Source organism: Neltuma alba, unplaced genomic scaffold (assembly GCF_004799145.2).
Source record: "Neltuma alba isolate B1F8T4 unplaced genomic scaffold, ASM479914v2 tig00011260_pilon, whole genome shotgun sequence".
NCBI lineage: Eukaryota > Viridiplantae > Streptophyta > Magnoliopsida > Fabales > Fabaceae > Neltuma > Neltuma alba.
Genome location: NW_021635973.1, coordinates 1 through 26,746, shown reverse-complemented (window position 1 = coordinate 26,746; position 26,746 = coordinate 1). Strand labels below are relative to the sequence as shown.

General features: G+C 31.8%; 2 protein-coding genes and 1 pseudogene across 2 annotated transcripts; 1 reads left to right on the top strand and 2 right to left on the bottom strand.

The window, feature by feature from the left end:
* The first annotated feature begins 2,370 nt into the window (after positions 1–2,370).
* Positions 2,371–3,862, top strand: LOC114763170 (transcription repressor OFP1). Its single transcript, XM_028952783.1, has one exon. It carries the CDS (start codon positions 2,462–2,464, stop codon positions 3,626–3,628), a length of 1,167 nt encoding a protein of 388 aa, XP_028808616.1. The 5' UTR covers positions 2,371–2,461; the 3' UTR covers positions 3,629–3,862.
* A 13,342-nt stretch (positions 3,863–17,204) lies between these two features.
* LOC114763171 (uncharacterized) lies at positions 17,205–18,476 on the bottom strand. The gene is made up of 2 exons (XM_028952784.1): positions 17,703–18,476; positions 17,205–17,607 (listed from the first exon to the last, which is right to left on the bottom strand). Exons 1-2 carry the CDS (start codon positions 18,176–18,178, stop codon positions 17,205–17,207), a joined length of 879 nt encoding a protein of 292 aa, XP_028808617.1. The 5' UTR covers positions 18,179–18,476.
* Positions 18,477–18,927: 451 nt separating this feature from the next.
* LOC114763172 (probable serine/threonine-protein kinase WNK5) lies at positions 18,928–22,409 on the bottom strand (annotated as a pseudogene).
* Between the last annotated feature and the right edge of the window lie 4,337 nt (positions 22,410–26,746).

The following is a 26,746-nucleotide window of genomic DNA, read 5'->3' as shown; positions in this document are numbered from 1 at the left end:
CAATAAGCCAGTATGTCTACTTTGTCCAAAATAGCTTCCATCTCCTGCCATTCCCAAAAGTGTATGTATGCTTCTCTTTTACATCTGAGTTTAATCATTATTTTTAGAAGTGTACCTACGATTAACTACGGATAGGATTGGGAGGTACTTAATTGGATTTATAGTCTGAAAGTTCTTGATATGCCCTATGATTTTTTTTTATTTTTATGGTCAAGCTCTATGATTGAAACATTAGTAATAAATGTCTTCCAAAATAGTAGGTTAATAGGGTGTCCCATGCATATATATACCACCTGTAGGAATATAACCTCGCATTAATAACTTCATTCTTATTGCATCGGTATATCAACATACTATTTTCGGTCATTAATATAAGATCCAATTGATTAATTCAAAAAAATTAAGATAATTACTAAATTATTTGCCTCACTTATAAATTCACACATAGTCTAATTATCTACATAACTATTTTAGAGAGATCATATAACATATGTTATAATTAAGTAATTTAGTAACTTAATTAATTTCCTCAAATTAGTTAACTGGGTTCTATATTAAGGACTGAATGTAGTATAATACTTTTTCGGTCCTTAATGTAAGACCTGATTGGGAGTTGATGTTGGTCTTATATATAAAACCGATTTTGCATGTTTGTCAATTTTTTTTAAATTAACTCTATTGATATTTTCCTAATAATAATCAAGTAGGACAGGGAGTGGGGAATTAAAGAAGATGCTTAGAGTGTTTAAAAAAAACATATCATATTAACTAATTTAACTAACATCGTTAATCTATTCAAATTAATTAATTAAATATTATATTAAGGATTAGAGAAGTATAAAATAGATATGAAAACATATTATTCAAAAGGCATGAATATATTAATAGTATGCCAAAAAAATGAATTGGAAGAGTTTAGTTGAAGGTGAGTAAGAAGATATCACCTTATCATGAGTAAAACTTCAAACAACCTTGAACCTATTCGAACAAAGTATATTATTTTTAGTTATAATATAATTAATTATTAAATATAAATTAATATCTTGCCCGGTCTAAGAAATTTATTATCAGAATCATATTTATTCATTGTAAAATAAACTTGGATTTTATGTAATAATAATTATTAATTATAAATTGGATTAATATAATCTTTGGTTCCTCAAATTTACCCTTTTTAGTTTTAGTTCCTTAAGTTTCAAACCATAGGTTTTGGTCACTCAAGAAACAAAATGGTCTAAGCTTTTATTAGATTATAGGGACTAATGTTTTAAATGAAAAGAAACCTAAGAGACCAAAACCTATAGTTTGAAACTTGAGGGACCAAAACTAAAATAAGGATAAACTCGAAGAACAAAGTTCGTATTAATTATATGTTCAATTAAAATCATTTTATGTTTAAAATTTTTTATTCATTCCATACACATTTTTTATTTACTTTTTGCTCGTGAAAACATAGTTTTAGGCCCAAAAAAATTTACTTTATTAAGGGCCATTATCTTTTTAAATTATTCCAAACTTTTTAAAGGAATTCTTTCAATCATGCCAAACAGGTGTCAAGAGAGAATTTTATCTGATTTTATTCTGCTGAACTCAAGTTGATAGGGTTAATGTTGATACTTTTAAAAGCAAAAACAGCTAGTATTTTGATAAGACTGAGAATGTGAAAAGACTCTAAGAGATATCACATGATCTGCATGAAGAGGGACTTCTTGTTGTTTTCCAAGCATGACAAGAAGGCTCATGCATGCAACTTTAATTACCAGATGGGATTTGTGCGCCACAGGTTTTATAATCCAAATAACATTAACAGTTTGTTTGGATTTCGGATCAATAAAAACTTATAAGCACGAGATAAAATTTCTCATATACTTAACTCGTATTTTATAAATTATGATTGAAAAGTTACTTATAAGATATTTTAAACAAATTCTAAACATTATTTCTAAGATTTTTTTTTTAAAACATGATATTATGAGTTATGGATTAGATTTTATAATTTAAATGGCACTAAACATTTTTTCATGTGTGAGGTTGAGTTCTCATCTCATCTCTACACTTATAACGAGTGGGTAAGTTAGTTAAAAAAAAAAAAAAAAACTTCATGTGTGAGTAAAACTAAAACCGGTACAGGAATGGTAACAAGAAACAACATTACAGCACTGCTGCAATATCTGCTACCAAATCTTTGTATGTGTTTGGTAATTAATTAGTGTGATTCATAAATCTCACCCTACCTCACTCATTTTTCTCTGTGCCAAACTTTTCTTTTCTTGTGGACCCCACCTTCTCTTCCACCAATTCCAAAATCCTCTCTCTCTCTCTCTCTCTCTATCTTCAAAACAGACAAAGCCATGGAGGCATCACCCCATTTCATTACAAAAGAGCTTCTTCAACTAGGAACCACTTAGAAGCTTCACAAGCAGAGGAAAAACACATACGCTGAGAGGGAAGAGAGAAGAAGATGGGGAATTATAGGTTTAGGTTATCAGATATGATCCCTAATGCTTGGTTTTACAAGCTCAGGGATATGGGGAAGAGGAAGAACCAGGCAATGGACAAGAAGAAGAAGAAGAAGAAGGAATCTTTATCTACATCGACTCCGACAACCTCAAAGACATCAAAACCAAAGCAACCCCACCAGAGCATTCCCAGAAAGTCTTACTACTTTACGAGGGAGCTGAATTGTCCAACCGATAGGATCTACACTTCACCACCTTCCTCAAACCCCAAAATTTCTGTTTCGGACACCAATTTCCCAGAAACACCCAGAAAATCCTCGTCCAAACAGAGACCTAAGAGAAGAACCACAAAAACTTCTCCGAAGCTCGTGTCTTCCTCCGTTTCTTCTGGCTGTCACTGCCGAACCACTCTCGAATCCGTTTGGACCAAGTCGGATTCCCCAGCTGACAACTCATCGTCTCCGTTTGATAGCTCTGTCGAATCAGAATTCCCAGAGCCAGAGTTCAGAACAGACCGTGTCCTGCCCACAGAGTCGTCATTTGATGATGATTGCAACAGCAGGCTAGAGTTTCACGAAAACGACATCGTAATCGACGTGGACAAGAATTCTATCGCAAGAAAAGATGATAAGCTTGATGGGTTGGATCCATTTTCCGAGCTGGAACTACCTCCGATCATAACGAAGCCAACGAAATTGAAGAAAGAAACCAGAGGAACCAAACCCAGAAACAGAGGGCGCACATTCGAAGAACAGGGGAATCTGAAAGTCAAGATTTTGAAGGAAGACCCGGCGCTGAATAGAGAACAGAGGACGCCCCAGGTTCGGAGATTCTCCGTCAGCTCGCCGGGAGTGAAGATTCGGGTGAATTCCCCGAGAATAAGTGGTAGGAAGAGTCAGGGGTATAGTGGCCGGAAAAGTGTATCTTCGTCGTCGAGGAACTCCCGGAGAAGCCTCTCCGATAGCTTTGCGGTGGTGAAGTCGTCGTTCAACCCGCAGAAAGATTTCAGAGAGTCAATGGTGGAGATGATTGTGGAAAATAATATCAGAGCATCGAAGGACTTGGAAGATCTTCTTGCTTGCTATCTCTCTCTGAATTCAGATGAGTATCACGACCTCATCATCAAAGTGTTCAAGCAGATATGGTTTGATTTGACCGACACCCATTAGAATTTTAGAACTATTAAAACCAAAAATCCTCAATCAATTTCTCTGCTTTTATATATATATAGTTGCACTTGTGGATATGATATCTTCCTTGCTTTCCTCCTAGTTTGCAAAATCTTAGCCTCCAATTTCATAATCCATACCCATGCATTGCAAGATTAAGTTAGACAAAGAACGTAATTGTATCTATTTGCATCTTCATTATAGTAAATCAATTTATTTTCATGCATTTGGATATAAAAAGTTATGATTATGCATCCAGTCTTATTTTTAAAATGAATGTGAGGGATTGGTTTGGTTGAAGAAACACGGTTGAAGAAGAGTGAAATTTGGGTATGGAATTCAGTGTCCGTACAGAGCCAAAACTGTATAAAAATGGTTATTTATGAAGGGACCAAAATCTGACAGTTTCTTCCATTGAACTTTGGATTTTTACCACAAAAGAAGGTGCCCTTTAAGTACAAGTTCTTATTTTCATGTGTTTCCTCACAAATTTGAATCCATCCTTGGGTTGGCCTCCCCTGTTTCTCATTATTCACGACACAGAGCCTTTCCTTTTCTTTTTTTTGTGGAGTCTGAGATATCAGAAAATGAAAGAAAAAGCTTATAAATGAATCAATAATGAATGGATTCTGAATCTTCAGGGAAGGGCCAGTTCAGTGATTTTTCTTTTGGGGATTTTGAAAAATGAAATGAGAGATTCAAATGAGTGAGATTGAGATACAGGGGGAGAGAGCATCGTTGAACACGATGAAGCTAGTTGGACCCCAAAAAAAAATAAAGTGCAAGAATTTTGCTGTGGGGGTTGTCTAAAGGTCGAGCAAGTTTAATTTTCAAAAGATAAATAAAGTTACTTCGATTATTACAAAAGTGCTTTTAAAAAGTCTTTGAGGGACATATAGGTTTATGAGGTTATGACTCTTTTGCCTTTGGTTTTTACTAACCGAAAAACCAAAAAAAAAAGAAGCCTAAAGTTGCTTTTTCCTATTTCGTGTTAGTTTTCAACTGCTCCTATGATTATTTATTTATACCCTGCTTTTAACATGCCTTAGCTGAATTAAGAAAAATTTTAAGCTTAGTTATTTCCACCTTAAAATTGGTTTTTTTAATTTTATCTTTATTTAATGTATGTATATATATTTAATAAAAATATTTTATTAAATGATAAATTAGGAGAGAAATTATCATTTATATAATAAATTTGATGAAGTGAGTTATGTCAAAGGCAAATAATAATACTCTATCTTTATAAATAATACCAAATAGTAAAAAGGACAGACATGTTATTTATTAAATTAATTCCCTTTGCTAAATTTTGTTTATTTTTTGAAATATGTTACGTATTTTCTAGATTATCTATTACTATCATATGAAAATAAATAGAGCAGCGAATTTTTGTCTTTTAGAAAAAAAACTATATCCTATGCTCTAATTAGCGATGAAATAGCAAAACACTTGACAATTTACTAAAATCTTTACTATCTTTTCCATAGATGAAACTAAAAAAATGTTTGGTAACTTTCAAAAATGTTTCTAAAAAGCATTTTTTCATAAAACGAGATAAACTCTTTCACATATTTATTTCGTAACCTGTAAAAACACTTTGAAACTATAGTTTGGTTTCTATTCAAATACCCTTTAAAACAAATCAATGTTTTCACATGAAAACGTCAATGGATATACAGTAGCCTTGGTTTTTTAAATATTAACAAAAACAATTTTTTAAACAAAAGAAAAATAAAAATTTATCCATAGAGACATAAAAGTGGAATGACAAATGGGGTAAATTTGTCCGCGTGCAGGACAAAGCAGATGTTATACTTATATGGCTTCACAAACCGACCAAACCATCAAACTATTCAAATCTTTTGAACCCAAAAAACAAAAAAATTAATAAAAAAGCCTGTGACTCTGGCAGGACCAACCTAGCTTTATATTCTTACTTCACTTGTTCATGTAAATTTTTTTTGGTCAAAATCTATTCCATATTTATGTATATATTATGCCTTTTTGTGTGTGGGTATTTTGATCTTTCTAAGATAAATTAATTTAATTATTTTCATGTCTCACTATCTTCCTTCACATCCGCTAATCAAAATACTGTATACACTTATATATATATATATATATATAGTCATATGTCTTGTCAGCTTGTCTTTCATTTCATACACACTTAGCTAGCTGCACAGATATAACAACAATTTGTCATAAAGCACTTCCATGAGTCTTTTCTATGGGTAATGCTGTGAGTTCAATTATTAGGTGAATGATAACAAAACAAAAGATATAGGAGAATTTGAAATTCAGTCCTTAGATATGTGTGGAAGAGCAACTCATTTGAAATATAAATTATTTAAATTAAAATTAAAGTAATGGTATAATTTCCTAGATATGCGTAACAGTAGTATTAAAGGGAGAAATTACTGTCTCTTTAAATACTATTACAACTTAAAAACTGAAAAATAAAGAAAAACTAATGTGTATTGTGTTGTAAATAAAATTTAAATAGTGTAAATCTTATTTTAAAAAAAAAAGAGTACATATTTATCGTGTAAATTTGAATCAACTAATTATGCAATCAAACTTTTGATAAAATATTGTTGGGACTGAAGCCTACCATTATTATTCTTCTTGTCGTCCCGAAAATGTGAACTTTAGTAAGGTTTTTGAACTTCTATTAATTTTATAATTGATTGATGTCTCAAAGTCATAAGAACAAGACGAGTTATGCACAATGGAGCTTCACGCGTACAAATAAACACCACTTCATCCTTGTTCTAAGTTACTTTCCTGGTCTTATTTATGAGTTACTTCCAATATATTTCACATAAATTAAAAAAAATCTTAAATTTTATTAGTTCTCATTTAAAATTCAATAATTTTTTAACTTTATCCCAATAATAAATGAAGAGTAAAATTGTATATCCATACAAAAAATTATCTCAATATCCTATAAATAGGATAAAAAAATATCTTCTCTCTACCTTATAAATAGGACTTGAGGAGTATTTGTAACTCATTCTTACCTACTAATAAATATATCAGTAAATTTTTAAAATCCGTGCTTAATAAAATTTTCACTCTTTGCATTTAGTAATAATTCCAAACTCTGGTTATTTTCTAAAAACTTTTTTTCTACAAGTAACTAATAAAAGTAACAGTGTGTGTGTATAATTCTCTTTTTCCCTAACAGAAAACAGATTTGATGTGTTAGGTCACCAGAAGACAGAATCATGAATAATATAATATGTATAAGTGTCCTGTAGTTGGGAAAATGCATGCACTAGACAATAGCATCAACGATCAACGATTTATATATAATATGTTTCAAAATTTGTTAATTTTTTTAACAAATCATGAATAGTATGCGAAAGGTTAATTTCACCTTTGTACAAGAAGGGCCCGCAGATATTATCCTATTATATATAAATAATGCACACCTATTAACACTAGGCTAGTGACCATGCGTGTGTATGTTTGAATTTTGAAAAGCAAAAACTCCTACCAACATGTTTCTATATATATTTTATTTATTTTGACCATTCACATACTAACCACACAAATTAGACGCAAAAGCTATCATTTTTTTCCAAACAAGATTGATTTTGTACCTACTCTTCATTACCCTGCTGTTATTTATTAATTTATTTTAATTAATGTTGATCATTAAGTATGTCTATTTTATTTTTATTTTATTTTTTAAATTTGACCACGTACTATCTTAATTAGCTTAATTCAAGGAACGTAAGGAACACGAAATTGTCACATCGCAATACGAGAATACAACAGTTTCGATCATCGATGAACATTTATATTTGGCCAAAGAAAAATGAACATTTATATCTGTATGTCTAAATATGGAAAAAAATTTGTATAGTACTCAAAATGTGCAAATGCCTAGGCTACTCTAGCTACGTATTACCATAGAGTAACTTTAAGAATGCAAGAATTTACCTTTTTTTGATCATTAATAATTATTTTTTTAATCATTCACTAGGTCATGCCTCGCTAGTTGGAGATCACAACTTAAGGATCAAGTTAATTCATTAAGTAGTTCATTATAAATTAACGATGTCAGTGCTTGACATTAATGATAAGCTTTTCCTTAATCTTCCAATGGTTTCATTTCTTCTTAGAGTGTGTTTGGGTGACATCTCAAACCATGGTTTGGGGTGTCAATCACCCAAACACCCCCTCTAAAAACCAAAACCATGGTTTTGGAAAAAGTAAAAAAATTTTACTTTTGGAGAAAAAAGGGAGAGTGTGAGAGCCTATATGATATGTATCTTGTTATTTTTTTTATAAACATATTTTTTGATAAACATATTTAATCTTATATTTTATAAATATATATACACATTAATTATTTATTAATTATATTATCTTATGTATTATTAATTATGTTGGTAAAAAATATATTATTAACAATTTTATTCCTTCAAATTAAAATATATCATAAAATCTATTTTTCTGTAATTATCATATTAACTTATGTCTTTTTTTTAGTAATTTGTATATATAAAAAGTGCTTCTGATAACAACTATCCAAACACTCTCACTTCTCAGAATCACTTTTTTACAAAATCTATTCTTCACAGAATCTATTCTCCCCAGAATCTATTCTCCAGAATCACTTTTCCAAACCACGGTTTGGTTTCATCCAAACACACCCTTAATGTTTTACACAAACCAAAGTGCATATGGTGACCAAAATTAAATAATTGATATTGATTGAACAACAACGAACCATAAACAGATATGACTAAAGATACATTTAGTATCATGAATATTTTTTTAGGTATATCTAACATTTTGATGCTATTTTTTTAGTCACATCAAGTACCTTAGTTTTTAAAATACTGGAAGTATTATAAATAAAGTTAGAGTGTTCATAAAATCAGGCTGTTGGATGCATCTGGAAGATATTCACGGTAATAATGGATGTACTTTACCCTATGTATATTTGATTTCTAAATGTATTGAGAGGATCACGTTTTGGCATAAGATGGGAAGTTTTGGAGGAACATATAGTATCCAAAATTTTAATGTAATGTGTCGGCGAGCCGCAGGGAGGGGCTGAGTCAAAAAGACAAAAAAGAGACAGAGACGATGAAGAAGAGACCGCAGAGACGACACTACAAGCTATAAAAAAAAACACAAACATATGCGTAGATTCTGGGTTTTGCTTTAAAGTTCTACAGCAATTAATGTTGTCATGTCCCTCTTGTAGATGCTGTGTTGTGAGTGAGAAAGTGAGTGAACCACACACACATTCATGAAAAGAAAAAAGGAGAATTGAAGAATCAATGAGACAGAAATTAAAATTGAGACGCAGTACACAGAGAGAAAGGGAAGGTCGTCCTAGCTATCTCGTTTGGTTTGGAAAGCATATAGTGTAGCTTGCTAGGGTTATCCCTACAGCTATTTCTATAAATTTTATTTAATTTTTCTACCACCCTATATTTATATATGTATGTGCATTATTAATGGCCCTCCATTATTGCACAACATGCCACCACCAAACCCTTTTCGCCATTTCCCTCGCTTGCACGCTTGCACACAGCATATAGACAAAATCCAGATTCTTCTACTGTTCATTTTGCTAATTTCTTATTTTGACTCTGACAAGTATTACTATTAACTAATCCTCCCTCCGATAGATAGTTGGAGTAGGATTTAATCTTTAATATAAAAAATTCAATCTATTATGCTTATCATATATATATATATATATCATTTTTCTCCTAAAATTGATTTAGATAACTTATAAATTGATATGCAATCTTATGTAAAGATATTTTAGTGATGATTTAATAAAGTGATAATGGATGGTCAGATTGATCAAAGGTTCCGTGTGGAAAGGAACAAGGAAAGTTATTAGGTTGAGGTTGTGTAAAGGAAAGTAAATGTTGCTACTATATATGTCGTCTCAGGCAGAATCGTCGTTAGTTTGAACTTTTGTGCTCAGAGTTCACATGCTAGCCTGGTCTGTTTTGCAAATGGAATATAACCCTTGAGTTTCTAAGTGTCTATTTTTAACCTCCTCACGTCCTTATTTTTGAGGCTATATATATAAAAATATATAGAGTAATTTTCAATACCATAAACATATAAGATAGTAATTAAGCACCAAAGCAAACACATTTCTCTACCAAATTCTTTGATCTGCGTGAATACTGAGTACTACTGTGTGTTAGATGGATGGGGAGAGAGAGTTGAAAGGAAGATCACTAATTAAAGAGTGATAGGTTGCAGTTTTGTCATGTCTTTACGGATTCAAAGACCAAAATAAGTCAATGCAGGTCCCAATTAATTACTCAATAATATTTTTTTTTTCCCCAGATGCAAACAAAAGAAGTTTCCCAGTCATTTGAGCTGCTACAGTATTTATTTTTTATAGACTATAGGAGTACTGACTTCCATTAATTCTTTATACTTTTCTTATAAGACTCCTCTAATTTTTGTTTTCAAGAAAAAGGTTAACTAACGCCTAACATTATGGTATTATTTTTTAGTTGCATTTAACACCCTAATGTTATTTATGATACATACCGAACATCTTAATGTTATTTTCCTAATGCATCTAGCATTTTCAGATGTTATTTTTCAATTACATCTGGCACCCTAATCTAATATATGATTTAGGGTGCTTGGAAGCATAAAAAATAAATATCAAGGTGTCGAATATCCTATAAATAAGATTAAGATGTTGAATGCACGTGAAAAATAATATTATGGTACTGAATGCTACTTTACCCTAAGAAAATGAATCATATATTGTTATACCAAGTACTAGCTCGTAGTTAAGTTGTAGAGTGATGTATCTCTATGCAAAAATCATACCTTAAACAAAGTCAATTATTAAAAGTTAGAAATTATACATAATAAAGATAACGAGCTACTGATATGGTTTATGCGAACAAAAAGTCTAATCATATATTTACTTAAATTGTTTCGATCATTTTCAACCTAATCATCACATCGCTAATGTCAATAACTCGTATTATGTACGAAACCAAACCCAAATCAAAGTCACAAAAAGTGGGTGAAAGATAATTAGGGAGGGAAATAAATATGTGAATAAGACAGATGATATGGTTAAATTAATACGAATTAATAAATGACAGGAAAGAGAGGTAGATGCACGTGGTGAGGAGGGGGACAAAAATCTATGGCAAATCTGAGAAAAGATGTAATCAAATCAAATCACAAAACGTTAGTATATATAGTAACATATATATATAGACATTACCAGTGCGGCTTGTATGTATGTATATATGTAATTGAAAAGAAAGTAAGCTTAGTGCTACACGCAGCTTGGTGTCTCTCTGCTGTCAAAGAAAGGTATGCAAGGGATATAGAAGCCATAACATAAGACAAAATTGAAGGTTTCATGTGTTATTTTGGTGTGAGAAGTCCTTATTTTCGACGCCCACATGTTTTGTCTTTAATCCTTTTCACACATATTGCCATTTCTTGCTGAATTCGATGACCAGCACTATTCTCACACTCAATTATTATTTTTACTGCCTATTCTTCATTCTGTTGTCTCTGATCTCTCGTGAATTCTGAAGAGCACTGAAACTCATTCATCCATGTGCATCTCTGTGCATTGTGTGAAGGGAGCTGATTAATTGGATTTTGATTTAGTCCAAAATTAAACGGTTTTGATTTAGTCCTATATTGAATGCAATTTCTCTTATCTGGAGACTAAACTAACTTACATTTGTTTTCATCTGAACTTTACCACACTAAGACAAATAATTGTCTAACTCTTATATTTAAAATCGAAAGTGGTATGTGGGAAAAGTTTCAAATTTGCGATTCATGTCTCAAAAGATGAATATGTAATGAATGAATAATTGTTTACACCTTCTCCGTGAATTCATGTGTGGATTCGTGCGTTCTTTAATTTCGTTCGCCAAATTAGTATTAGTATTGTAATGCTGCGTAATACTCCATCGGATCCTTAATATAATAAATATTTTAGAAGGTTGGTTCTAAATATGTAAAAGTGTTATTGCAAATGGCCCATAACATTAATTTTTTTTTCTAAAGCATAGGTATCTTTTTATTAGAGGTAATCCTATTCGAGACACTGTCAAGTACTAAATGTGGGCATCTCTTCCAGAAGGATTCAAATATTAGTTTGTCACGTTGTGATGGACTAACTCCTTCCACTAAACGTAACCTCTATTAATTCATGACATTAACTTGTTCCTTTTTACAATGGGAAAATTACATATAGGTCCTATACACACAATTAATTCATAAAAAATCCCTAAAAAATTCCAAAACGAGTCCTAAGTTCCTAGGGACCTGTGTGTAATAAATTGAAATTATGAAATTACCTATGTGTCTCATTAATTTTATTATAGTAATTTATTTACAACCTCAATAGTAGCTGTTAACAACCTGAGGAAAAGTGGTTAACAACCTCGACAGTGCCCCTGACAACTCACTCTGTAGGATACCGGGGGCAATGCCGAGGTTGTTAACCACTTCTCCTCGAGTTGTCAACAGCTACTGTTGAAGTTCTAAATGAATGGGAGTAAATAAGTAATTTCACAATTACGATTTATTACACATAGGTCCCTAGAAACTTGGGAGTTATTTTGGGATTTCGAGGGACTTTTTGTGAATTAATTGTCTTGTGTGGAACCTGAGTGTAATTTTCCCTTTTACAATTGTCCTTTATTAATTGTACTATAAACAAACAGAGCTAGACCATATAAAAAAGATATTAAAAATGATTAAGATAGATTGATGATTTTAATTGGAGGGTAATATTTGGAAAGTAATAATAATAATTCTTACCATTTTAATGATATAGACTACCTTTCTTAATCCTTGTAAAATAGTTGGAAGAGTCTCATATTAACGAGGGTTTTTTTTTTTGTTAATGTGCGCAGATCACTGAAAATGGTCCTTGTGATATTTATTAGGAGCATCTTGACAACGGAAAATCTTGAATAGAAGAGAAAATGGAATTAATTAATCAATTAATTAATAATACTATAGACATGTTGTTTCAAGACCCTTCATTATCGGGGAAGGGATGGGAAGGGATGTTTTTCTTTTTGGTTTTTTTTTTCCAGAGTTGATTAAGTGGGGCTCTCAGCCTCTTGCAAATCACAAAACAATCTTTAACAGTAAGATTCTGATGGGATTCCTTTCTTTTTCCTAAGGATATGAGCTTCCTTCAAATTAGTTATGGCCTCAAGTGTTAATTTCATTATTAGACACTCGTGGGGCCCTCCAACAATGACATTCTAACAGACATAATTACAATATTGTTATTTTGCGTCACCTTCATGGCACAATTATTACTTTCATTATTCTTTGTTTATTACGGGTATAGCCTTAATTGATCTTCCAAAACAATTAAATTAGAAATTTAGAAGTATATTTATATTAAAAATGAATTTAGTGTATAATTAATCTAGTTCTAATCACTTCCTATAAACTTTCTAGGAAAGTACCTTTTTGGCCATGCTGAATTTCTGCTTTGTCATATGTGTGATAATTATTATGATGTGGATTGCATTGAAATAATTGGTCCAACTTTGGAATAATGTGTCTAACCAAATAATTTTTCTAAAAACGACTTGTATTGTGGACCAGGAGGAGTACCTGTTTAGCATCAATATTATTTTTTTATTGATTAATGTCATGCTCTCATACTACATAAATTAAAGAATATCGTTAATATAATGAAATTGCTTTGAAATATTGTAATATATATGGTCATTAATTTGTTATATATTTTCTTTCTATATTCATATCTCCAGCTTCATAATTAAAGTTAGTGAATAAAAAAGTATAATTGAAAAATTAGAACTATATATCCTAAAAAATCTTTACAAGCCGAAAAATAAAATAAATCTTAAAAATTTTAAATGACAAGTAAACAAATAATTTTGTAAAAGTGGTGTTAAGCAAATGGAACAAGCAAATCTTTTTTTAATGATGTTGACATAATAAAGCAAAATTAACTTTCCCCTCAACTTTTTCTGGATTAACTTCCGCTTTGCTGTACATTAAAGTATTGCATGCGTGTGTGTGTCCTGTCATTAATTGGTTGCTTACAGCTATCTATGAAATCTTTGATTGGAATATTCACTTGGTTGCAAAATTTACCCAAAAGAATCGTGGAATTAATATTTGATTAGACTCCAGAAAAAAATACTATCTCCAATCCTAATTATAAAACCCAATTGACTAATTTGAGGAGGTTAAGGAAAGAAATTAAATTAGTTATTTGTAATAAATAGGTGTTGTCTTTTCTAAAATATCCTTACTAATCAACTATATTGGCTAGAGCTACAATTATTAGAAGAACTACTTTGAAAAAAATGCATAAATATGAGAGATAAAGTGGATTTGGGTCTTATATTTAGGACCAAAATAAAAGTCAAACATGGTCTTATATTAAGGACCGGAGATAGTATTACCTTCTGTCTTTATTATAAAACCTTATTTATAAATTATAAATAAAATTTTATAATTAAAATTGATAGTACTGATTATACACTTTTCGTGTGAAGGGTAAGGAGTTTAAGAAATAAGCCGTATTTTTTCCATGATTTATTAATAGTGTAACTTAGTGCAGATTTGGCTATATATAGAACAGTGACTGTTTTTATTTTACGGTAAAGTTCGTTTTCCGTTATTTTAATAACGGGTCATAATATATTCTGGATGAAATTATATCACGAAACTGGATATAAATATCTGCGAGTCCTATTTTGTGAATATACATAATGCCCATATTTCATTAGTACACAGGGAATATAAGATTATAATAAATTATACAGCTCATTAAAAAATGTGTGCAAATTGTTTATAGTACAAAAAAAACAAAAGAAAATGAAACTGGGAATCTCAGACTACATGGCATTGTCCAAATCATGTCGAATGATAAAGTAGTCAACAATGGGCCTTCACTCAATCATTATCCCTCTCATCATTCCACTCAAAGGCCCTACCCATGCCCAGGCTCTATAAGCCCAATATTAATTAAGTCATTTGAATTATTTAATTGAAAATTGGCTTAGTGATAAACTAAAGTTCAAATGCTCACAAAAAGAGGTATTCATATTTAGTATCAAACAACATCTTAAATAATATTATCTCCAATAAAAGATACTCCTCCTGTCCTAATTATAAGACCCAATTGACTTATTTGAGGAGATTAAGGAAGTAAGTTAATTAAGTTGGTTATTTATAATAAATAAGTGTTGTCATTCCTAAAATATCCTTGCTAATTAAATATATTGGCTAAAACTATCATTATTAGAAGGATTATGTTGGAAAAAAATGTATAAATATAAGAGACAAAATGGATTGGGTCTTATAATTAGGACCAAATAAAAAGTCAAATTGGGTCTTATAATAAGGACCGGAGGAGTACATATGTTTAGCAAAAAAAATAAAAAGATTGGCTTACCTTAAAAACCATTTTTACCTATTAATCTCAAAATAAATACTTTGCAATAAAATCTATGTGAAGGAAACCACTACTTTTGAACATGTTATTTATTTTCCAAGTTATTATTTATTTTCCAAGTTAATCTTTATAATAATGATAGTTCTAATCAATATACTTGATTAACAAGGATATTTTAGGAAAGACGACACCTATTTATTACAAATAACTAACTTAACTAGTTTTCTTAATCTACTCAAATTAGTCAACTAGCTTTTATATTAAGAACAGAAGGTAGTATCATTTAAACAAGTTTCTGTTAATTTGAGTTTTTCAAACATATCTAAGCATGAATTACGTTATACAAATTTACTTTCACCTCAATTTTAATTTGTAATAATTATCGCTTGGGATAAAACTTACTTCTGTAAACGTTAATTCAGATAAGCTCTTAATCAGTTAAATTAAACTTCATAATGGGTTTGTGTAAAATAATTAGCTAGGATGCATGATGTGAGGTGTGAAATTATAAGATGAAGTGTAAGAATTTATAGAAGAAAGAGATGCAAAGTAGGAAGAGAAGCTGATCGAGCAAGGTGATGACGGTGGCAGGCTGATGAGGATGAGAAGTGTATTTGGGATGGGAAGAGGAACACTTGAGCTCTATGGAGAAAGAGGCATCACTTCCGTCCATTCTGCTTGGCATGAATATCATTTCCCCTCGAACACATTTCAATCTTCCCTCGCTCCATTCCTGTAGGTCCACATTTATACCCACACGATTTAATTTAGAATGAGCACCAAAATTGTAATTATTTACAGGCATTAAATATCATTTTCCCACAAATACCGGATTTGTTTGAGACGTGGATTATATTTTTTTTCCCCTGATTTAATCAGCTGTGGAAAAATTAATCCTCAAAAAAATATCTATTGAATTTCGAAATTCTAAATCAGGAATTATTACAAAAGTCTACTGTCATTTGTTTTTTAAGTATAGTCAAGTGTTATTGAAGTGTAATAAACAAGAATGATTTTGAATTTTAAAATTTAATAGGTATTTTTTTGAGATTTTTCTATTAACTTTTATGGGTAGATTAGCATTATTTTAATAGGACTCCATCCTTGATTTGTTTGAGATTGTTTGTAATCATATACTTTCTCCTACTCTAATTATAACTAAGCACCTCCGATGTGATTCATGATGCAACATGTTTTGTCTAAGCATATTAGTTTTTCCCGCCCATTCCTAATTAATTAGAGGACGATTTAACTAATCAATCCAACTCTTCTAGCTAATGCTGAAAAAAAAAAAACCTCTTCTAGCTAATGACTTTTATGGAGTATAATTTTATATTCTTTTAGTCTTAAATATAAAACATATTTTATAGTGTAGGTCTTACATTTAGAATACACTATAAAATAAGTTTTACCTTTAAGATTGGAGGAGTATTTCATAAGAAATAACAAAGTTTTTACTGAGTTTATTAATATATGCAAAATTGTAATCAGATGCTTATTTAATACTCACAACTCAGACTGATTAACCAAATAAGTGTCAAATAATATAATTCTTACTGTTTGGTAACACTAAATATATACTATTTTTAGTTCTAATTATAAAACTTTGTTTGTAAATCAACAAACAAGGTCTTATAATTAAGACCGGAGGTAGTATATATATTATTTACATACTTGTCATTTGATGAAACTTTTAACATAAGCAATAACTCCTCCAATCTTTAATATAAGACCCATTTAATTAATTTGATTACATTAAGGAAGTTAAGTAAGTTAGTTAATTATAAGAAATGTGACACATTTTTCCTAAAATACCATAATCATCTTTCTTAATACCCCTCTCCCTCTTCTACTTGATTATGGTTGAGGGAGTATCCATAGGAGTAATTTAGAGAAAATTGATAAATATAATAAATGGGTCTTATATTTAGGACCAAAATCAACTCAAGAATTGGGTTCTATATTAAGGACCGGAGGAGTATTAGAAGAACTATTTTAAAAAAAATAGATAAATATAAAAAACAAAATGAACTACGATATTATATTTAAGACTAAATTAAATATCAAATTAGCTCTTACATTAAAAATCCAATTTAGTAGTTCATGTACTATAAAATTATTTAAAGTAAACTAAATGCAATGGCTGATAGATAGATGTGGAATATACAGGAAAGGCTCGTTAAAGCAGAGCAGAGTGGGTTTGATGAGTATGAGATATGTGCATACCTCAAGTTGTTTGCCAAGGGTGACAACAATGGTGTGGGGAGCAGCATCAAAGGAAAGTGGACCTCTTTGGGATTGGACGTAGAAGATGCAGTGCTCCGTGGGAAGGTAAAAACGCAAGGCATGATCCCACAACGTGTCGTTTTGCTCTCCCTCATCATCGTCGTCGTGTGGATACCTGCACACGCACGTCACGCTCTCCATCTCTTCCATCCTCATCATCATCGTCCCCTTCAGTTCTTCTGACAGCGCCATTATCACCTGCTCCACTATTCCCTCCAGTTTCCCTCCCACGCTCCCCATTTGTATCCTGCACTTTCCCAATATTCATCCCTTTCAATTCCTCTTTCCAATTATTCTCTCTCACTCGTTATATGCATATATACAACAACATTATATATGTACCAAAATTTGCGGTGTTTGTGATCATCCAAGAATTTGGGAGCCGTGAATTCAAGTGTGCCCTTGCGAGAACGAACGCAGGGGATTGTGTCTTTAAGACGGTGGCGCTTGTTGTTGTGGCTGTGGGCGTCGGAGTCTTCGAAGAGGCGGCGAGCTTCATTCACCATGAATCTCAAATCCTGCCCTGAAATCCCGTGACCGCAGATCCCGAACGCTCCGAACGCCTTCGCCGATCTCCTCAACACCGTGTCCATTGTCCCTCCTTTTAGCTTCTGGTAATCGATCACCGCCGGCAGGGCTGGATTTCTCATAGCTGCCGGCATGTGTGCGTCCGGCAGCGTTAGTTCCGGAAGGTCCTGTATTGTGTTGTCCAGGTAGTGCCTCAGGGGTTCGTTCGCGGCGTTCCGTGATCCTTTTGCTGTAGGCACCGGAGACGGCGGTGGCACCGGTAACTGGCTGCGGCAGCGCGTTAGTGGCATGACGCTTGCTGGTGATTGCTGAAAATGATGGCCGAATCAAATTGTAGAAATGCAGCAGTGAATACTTCTTGTTTCAACCTTCAAGTATGGGTTAGAGATAGCGCAGGTCTGGTCTTAACGACGATCGCTGGCTAGAATTGGTAAATTTGATGATTTCACATCGAGTCCTTAGGGTAGAAGATTGACCGGAAACAAACTAGAGCACAAAATTCGGATTTTCCCGCTCCGTCCCGTGGAACTAATTCTACTATGCAAGCCAAGAGATCATTCATGCAATCCTGTCCCAGCACCATATTAAGATTCGTGTCCTTAGGCTTTTGTATTTGGTGATTTTTTGTTTAGAATCGTGTACTCATATATATATATGTATATATACATATATATATATGTATATAGTCTCACATAATCCTTCAAGATTAAAATTAGATTAAAATATAATTTAATTTTGATTATAAAATATTGATTCACAAGTCCATTTATAAAATATTGATTCTGAACAGTGCTTAAATATTGCGCATCCCCATATATATATATATATATATATATATATATGTTATTTCTTATAGGTCCGTCGACAAAGTAAGCCAGGCTGAAAATTTGCGTTTATTTTGCTTTGACTGATTATTTGAATAGCTCCAGTTTTGTTCGACCCTTCAGCAATGCATTTTAAAGTCGTCTTCTTTTGTTCTTATTGAGGATCCCTGTACAGTTTGCTATCATTTAATCATTTTTAAGAAGTTGATATCATGATGGCTTATTTCCAGATATTTATATAATGTTCTTTACAATCAAGTGGAAGATTCAGACAATGCCCCTATTGTGTATAACAGGACATCAGAAACCAGCAAGCAAAGCACGACGACAAGTATTGAAAAAAAAAACCCAGCCAAAGCTATAAGAAGATGATCCCAAAATCCATGAGGCTTCAACGTGGAAATTGAAGCATATCCTCCTTGCTTCTTTAAGAACCAGACTTCCATGTGGTTGTGGGATCCAGAAAGCCAATATTCTCAATGGCCCCTACCGTCTTGAACATCCTTCTCTTGTGTATCTCCTCCATTAACGATCTCTGCAACTGCTGGCTCTCACGTCCACATACGACCGCATCCTCGTCATGCTCGTCGGCCGATGATCACCACATCTCCGGCAGCAATCTGCTGTTCTTCGATAGCTCATCTGCTTACTGCAATTGGCTTCCATCTCTTGCGCAGGACAGAATCTTGAGCACTTGTAATTTTCATCACTCTCATCTTCGATGCCCACCACCTCGCATTGATTCATGTTAGCATACTTGAAGGAATTCATGGAGCTTTCTGAGCTTGTATCGTCAAGAAAGGCAGCATCTGGTTATGCAGAAGAGTTCAGATTTCAGAGAATAAATTCAGATAAAGATTAATTTTATTGTTATTATATGAAGGTCTATCTTGTGTATACCTTGAAGCCAATCCTGAGAAAGTGAGAAATGGTTATTGTTCCCACCAAAGAGGTTCTTGCTAGAGAAGCTAAGCACTGGGAGAGAACCATGAGAGGATGATCGTGAGGAAGATGAGAAAAAAGGATGGTGGTTGCTAATATCATCTTCTTCTTCTTCTTCATATCTAAAGCTGTGCTGACGTGGACACTGAGAAGTGCCCCAGTCCTTCCAAGTTGGAACCAGAGCTATTATCTCTTCCTCTATCATTTGAGCTATCTCCAATGGCTCCAAGTCGTTTATTTCCAATTCCCTAACCATCTCAACGGCCACGTCCATTGCAGTGTCATTTATGGTGTCGAAAGGGAAGTATATGTTCCTAACATGTCCTGTTTTCATAAAACATCTCTTGAAATTACATACTTGAAATTGAAAAAAAAAAAAAAATTATGGGTCCGAGGCTGCAATTTTGAATATGAAAACTGCATGCATACCAGTTTTGTCAGATATTTGCACTTTAAGGAAAACTGTGTCATCTTCTTCATTCATTGTCCCCGTTATTGTCATGTTTGTGCCCTTTGTTTGATCAGCCATGGAAGTAGAATGCACCTTGGCGACTCCTGAATTGGAATTGGACTTGTGAGTTTGAATCTTTGGTGATGGCAGGCATGGTGGTGGTGATTCCAGTTGGACCGTGGCTAAAAAGGGATCCAACAAGAGTTCCTTTGCTGGCAATCTCTTCGATGCATCTGCCAAACATTTTCCCACAAATCTCCGCGCTTCCAAATCTTGGATTCTGTAAAATGCATCTGGTAGCTTCCCCTGAGATGAACCAAATTACCTAAGGTTTATGAACAGATCTCGGATCAAAGTAGGAAAAAAATTCAGACCAACTAAATGTCCAATGAATCTTACTGAAGTGACTTTCTTATATATTTGCGCCGGGTTGGAGCACTCGCTGTACGGAAACTCGGAGGTAAGCATCTCAATCATACACATCCCAAAGGAATATATATCTACTAGTTCATTATATTCCTCTTCATACAGTTCTGGAGCCATGAATTCAGGAGTGCCTGAAGTTTAACACCACAATAGAGAAAATTTTTTTAGCTGGATTTAGAATTAGATTGATCATTAAATTGCTTATAATTACTATGCAAGAGGGAGACAGAATCAATGCCTATGACACTGTGGGCATGTTGAGAGCCCCGGAGGATCGCGGCGAGGCCTAAATCGCCAATCTTGACCTGCCCCAGGTGGCCATTGACAAAGATATTATCACACTTGAGGTCTCTATGTATCACAGGAGGATCATGGCAGTGCAAATATTCCAAACCACTAAGAATCTGACGAGCCCAGTTCTTCACAGCTCGAATATCTACCCTACAGTACTTCTTCCTATACCTATATATATGTGTTTAAACCTCATTATAAGATGAAAAACAGATAGTTTCCCAGTTTGAGAAAGAATCAAATCAAAGATTATAGCAAATAAGAGATGGTGGATTATTACTCTCGGAGCGTGCCGGAGGTGAAGAGTTCAGTGATGAAGTTGAAGGTTCTGTGATGGACATCGATCCATGAAGCATGGAAGGTCATGATAGAGTCATGATCAAGGTTCTTGAGCAGATGAACCTCTGAATAAAGACGTTGCAGTTCATCTGGTGAATGAAACACATCTCCAAGCTTGACTTGGTTCCAAGCCACTTCAATTCCTAACACCTCATCAAATGCTCTGTACACAATCTTCATCGCCCCTTTTCCCAGAATATCCCTGAACTGCTTGTATCAACAATAATCATAAGAGCACAAGATTTATTATCATTTATTGACCCACCAATTAATGTCTCAATTAGATATCATTAATTAAGTTTCACATATCTAGTTTTCATCTCTCAAGAGTGACTCTTGGCCCTTGGCGAGCCAGAGGGTTGACGTTGCGTGAGAAAGTGAGGAAGACATGTCATGTGAGCAATAGGGGTCAAATGATGTCATGCCCACTGGGAAATATCGTGCTTGATGTTTTTCTAATTAAAAAATTTGATAAAGAAGAAAAGAGATCGACCTTTTCCCTGGATTAACATGTAGGTTGATTAATCCTACAAAGTTCCACCATAGTGGTCTATGTCTATAATCTAACATAGTTCTAGTGAATTCAATTTCAGCAAGCATCTAACATATTCTGCTCTTAGTTAGATTGAATTGATCAGCAAATCCATCATTAAATAGAAATATACCAACTCACTGATATCCTCCTATATTCAATAAGTCCATGAAGCATCAATTATTACCCAGGGAAAAAAAAGTCAACCAGAGGGGAAATTTACAAAAGAAAAGAATCAGAATCTTACTCTTCCATATCTTCCAGATGGGTCTGTTTCAACATAATGAATCTGAGCCACGCCCATGCCTCCTAATCTCATCTTGTTCATGGCAGGGGACTTCAACCCAGAAAAACCCAACCAACAAATATTGATCGAACCGATGCTTCACGTGTGTATATGTATATATATAAGAACGGAAATCCTAATATTAATAAATTCAGTTCAGAAACAGAGTTTGCAAGTATATGAACAGAAGAAGGAACAGAGAGGGCACTGTACTAGGAAATCCGGGGTTTCCCCTCGTAATTCTCATAACAGAAGACGCCAAACAATAACCAGAAGAGCCTCGAGTAGTCTATACTTAACATGATGGAGGCCATTTCAACAGCGACATGAGAAAGCTCGTAGTGTTTCTGGGAAATCATTTGGGTGAGAGGAGGGAAAAGCAGAGAGCTAAAAGAAAGCCTCTGCTTTGAGAGATCTTTTGAATTGGAGAGGTGGGATTATTATGAGCCCTAGGGCTGAGGGGGGGACAGAGAGAGACTGAAAGAGAGACAGGGCTGAAGATAATTGTGGAGGGAGAGAGTTTGAATGGATTGAACAGTTCAGAAAATGAAATGACCAGAGATGGGAGACAGGGACAGAATTATGATTCTGAATTTGAAGAATCTGTGGCCACGCTTGGAAAAACCCATTTGTGGATGAGAGGAATAAGGATCTCAAAAATCAGATTACAGAGAGAAGAAGGAGGAGGAGTAAAAGGACTCAGATTTTGGAGAAGGAGAGAGAAAGTTTCAGACTTTGGAGAACGTCGTGTTGGGTGCCAATGTGCGTAACACTATAGAGGAAGAGTCGTGGTGGCTGGTAATGCTAGTATATGTACAGAGTCAATACGGGGGAAAAACTGTTTGGTATGATTGATAATTAAGTTTTGACTAAATTATAATTTAATAGCTAAAATTAAGTTTTAGGCTTTTAAAAATATTTAATCTTTTGCATCTTGAATTTAAAATTAAGTTATAAAATTTAGGATATTTCTTAAAATTCAGACATTAAATTATAATCGAGTCAAAATATAGGTTCTAAATTGATTTTTTTCCCCTTCTCATAACGGTAGTGTTGATAATTAATATTGATGACACTGATGCTGATGAGATTAATTTAGAATATTTACTTTTGGCCAAAAAATTAGAATATTTCTTAAAGACAAAAAAGCAATATTTCAAAATATTGAAAACACTTTTAGATGGTTTGCTTATTTCTTAAATCCATTTGATGAAAATAAAAAATAATAATTGTCACGTTTTTGCGTAAGCGGAATTGTTGGTTTCTTGATGTTTTGCTCATCACTTTCATAACTAATTAAATATAATTATTGGATTCAATGTAAGCTTATGGATGGATGTAAAATATCAAGAATGTAAACATTTTGATAATAGACAAATTAAAATGAAACTAGACAAGTCTTTCTAATGAGTACACCAAAAAAAAAGCTAATATTTTTTGTATTACTTAAAATTTTCTGAATTAATCATATTATTTGTAATTTATAAATGGTGTGTAGAAGTAGTTTGACATAGATTTTAATTTATATTTATATATCTTTTTGCCAACAATAAAAAAACAAAGAAAGAACAAAGAAAAGAGGTTGTTAATCCAATCATAAATTATACTACATTCAGTCTTTAATATAATATCAAATAATTAAATTATACAAATTAAAAAGTTGGTTAAAATTAGTTAAAGACAATAAATATATGAAAAATGCATTTTATTGTCCTCAAACACCTTTATTCATGGTGAGGGTAATGGGAGAGAATGAGTGAAAAAGAAGTTGAGAGAGAATAAATGAAAAAAAGAAATGAGAGAGACATATAATTAATTAAGGGTAAAAATAAAAAAAATTAAATGACCAGACAAATTTAGATTATAGCTTATAAAAAAAGTTAAATCCTATTTAATACTTACATTTTGAGCCAGCAATATACAATTACACCAACAAGTATTCTACTTGCATGGGACATTGAGTTTGATTCGTCGTGATTGTTTTATATTTAATGCTCTTTGATCAATTCGTTCATGTTTCTTCTTGTCGGTATGAGTATGGACTAATGAAATAATGGACCGATTGTATATTTAAATCAAGTTTTTTTAATTGATTTGTAATTGTAATGCTAACTAACATTTTGTAATAATCCTGAAAAATATAATCCACATGTCAAAAATAATTGTACTAAAACCAACTGGCATTTGTCTTAGTTAAGGAAATTAATTCTTACAATGCTTATTTATAAGCACATGATAATAACTTTATATAAATTAATAAAATTAGTTAAAATAGTATCAAAATTACTCCCAATAAAATCAATAGCTAGAAGAGTTTGGTTAATTAGTTAGGAGATATTTAATTAGTTAAGGATATTAGATGGAAAAATTAATAGCTGGACAAAACATATTGTGTTACGAAACATGCTGGAGATTTTTTTAATTAGGACTGGAGGTAGTAGCATTTAAGTATGGGGTTTTTTAACGTAAGACCAATTAACTAATTAAGTAGATTAAAGATATTAGTTAAATTAGTTAATTGATATTTTAAAAAAAAAGGGTTAATTAATCTGTAAGTTCTTATAGTTTTAACTAATTTTGAATCAAATCCTTATAGTTTTTTTTCTTTTTATCAAATCCTTATACTTGTACCTGTTTTTAATTAGGTCATTGTACTTATTTTTCTTTTTATTAAGTCCTTATAATTTCACTAAATCTTTAGTAAGGTCCATGTAGTTTTAATTTTTATTTATTAATTAAATATAAAATTAATTAAATAGATTAATACTGAAATATAATATTAATAATTAAATTAAATTAATAATTATATAATAAAAATAAGTAATATAAATAATTAATTCAGGAAAATTTTTCGGAACAATTAATTTTTTTGTTGAAGAAAATAAATTATTATAATAATTCATATTTTTAGAATATTATTGTTTACAAACTAATATTAAATAATATATATTTTATGTTTATAGAATAGTACTATTAGAATTTATAAAATAAAGAATAAAAAATTCAAGGACTTAATTAAAATAAGATAACTTATAAGGACTTGATAAAAAGAAAAACAAGTGCAAGGACCTAGTTAAAAACATGTGAAAGTATAAGGATTTGATAAAAAGAAAAAAGACTATAGGGACCTGATTCAAAATTAGTTGAAACTATAAGGACTTGCAGATTAATTAACCAAAAAAAAACATTCTAATCATCTTTCTCAATTCCCTCCTTTCCTCTCCTATTTAATCATTGTTGAGGAAAAATCAATAAGATTAATTTAGAAAAAAATTAATAAACATATGAAATAAATTTTACATATAGTATCAATATCAATTTTTAATTAGATTTTATATTAAAAACCAGAAAAGTATTAGATTTACACTCAAATAAATGAAAAGGACACTTTTGGAAAGTATCGGTATCAAATTAAAAATTTAGGAAATGTGTATGTAAAATGCAAAATAGTTTTGCCATTTAAATGTTAGTTATCACTTAAAAACACTAAATAAATTATTTCACAAAGCAAAAGTGAACAATTGGAGAGTAATTAATAGATGGTGACAATTTAAATCCATTTTTTTTTAAAAAAGAAAACTTGCACTGTAGGTTAAGCATTAAGTTGTTCATTATTCCTATTTAACAAATAGTATTTATTATTTGCAAAAAAGAAAAAAGCAAAAAATCTCTCTCAAGATAAGTATATAGGCCCTATATGTATAGTTGACACCAATAATACAGCATTATTAACAATAAACTTTTGTGAATTTAATTGGGTAGGCTTAATCATTACGTTCAGTGGATGCATGCTAGTGCTTGTTTATCCATATCACGCGTGCTCTAGAACTTAATAAAACAATAGATTGGTCTGAATCGAGTGCTTCTCGAAATGTTGAATTTAATTCCAGTAATTTTTTTTGTAATCATATTAATTAATTATTTGCAGCTTCTGGATCAAGGTATGGGAGAACTAATTAATTTCTTTTTCTTAAAAAAAAATAGAAACAAAAATGACAAGCAAACCTATCGGGTTATGTAATCAAACACAACCCATGTAAAAATTGTAGGTTTTTCAATAATTTATTAATAAGTTCAATAAATAACTATTAAGAACATACATTTATCAGTCCATAAAAAATACATTTATCATGTTTAAAAAAAATTAGCTATGATTTTTTTAATAATCTTTTCTTTATTGAACCATTTTAGCTTAAGTTGACTTATTAACAACAAGTGTGTGACATGAATTGTTTAACCAAACTAAAAATAAAATTAGTATATAATTCGTTTAAGGCCAAATCATCAATATAGAATCAAATCTTCAACATTCATTTTTAATGTCAAATTATCGATTCATAAAGCATGAATCGTGCCAACCTTTTTTTTTTTTTTTTAAAGAAAGAGCAAAGGATCCATTTATTGGGAAACCATGCATATATAAGTTAATGTGAGAAGGAGGATAAAAGTCAAATGTCTAATAATATAATTTCACTGAAAAAATAAATATTCTACTAGTCCTAAATATAATACTCATTTGTAGTATAATTTACATTACAAATGAATTTTATATTTACAATCGGAGGACTCAAAAGTTTAAATTTTGGATCAGGACATAATAGATAGCTCATTTCATAAGAAGTTTTTTCTTACATTCCCTTCATTTTTATATGTATTTTTAAAAACTAAAATTTCTTACTAATAAAACTATTGATTGAGGTGATAGTGGTTTCACTCTCTACGAGAGGAAAACACAGTTTAAATTTTAGAAAGTGTATTTATTGGGAG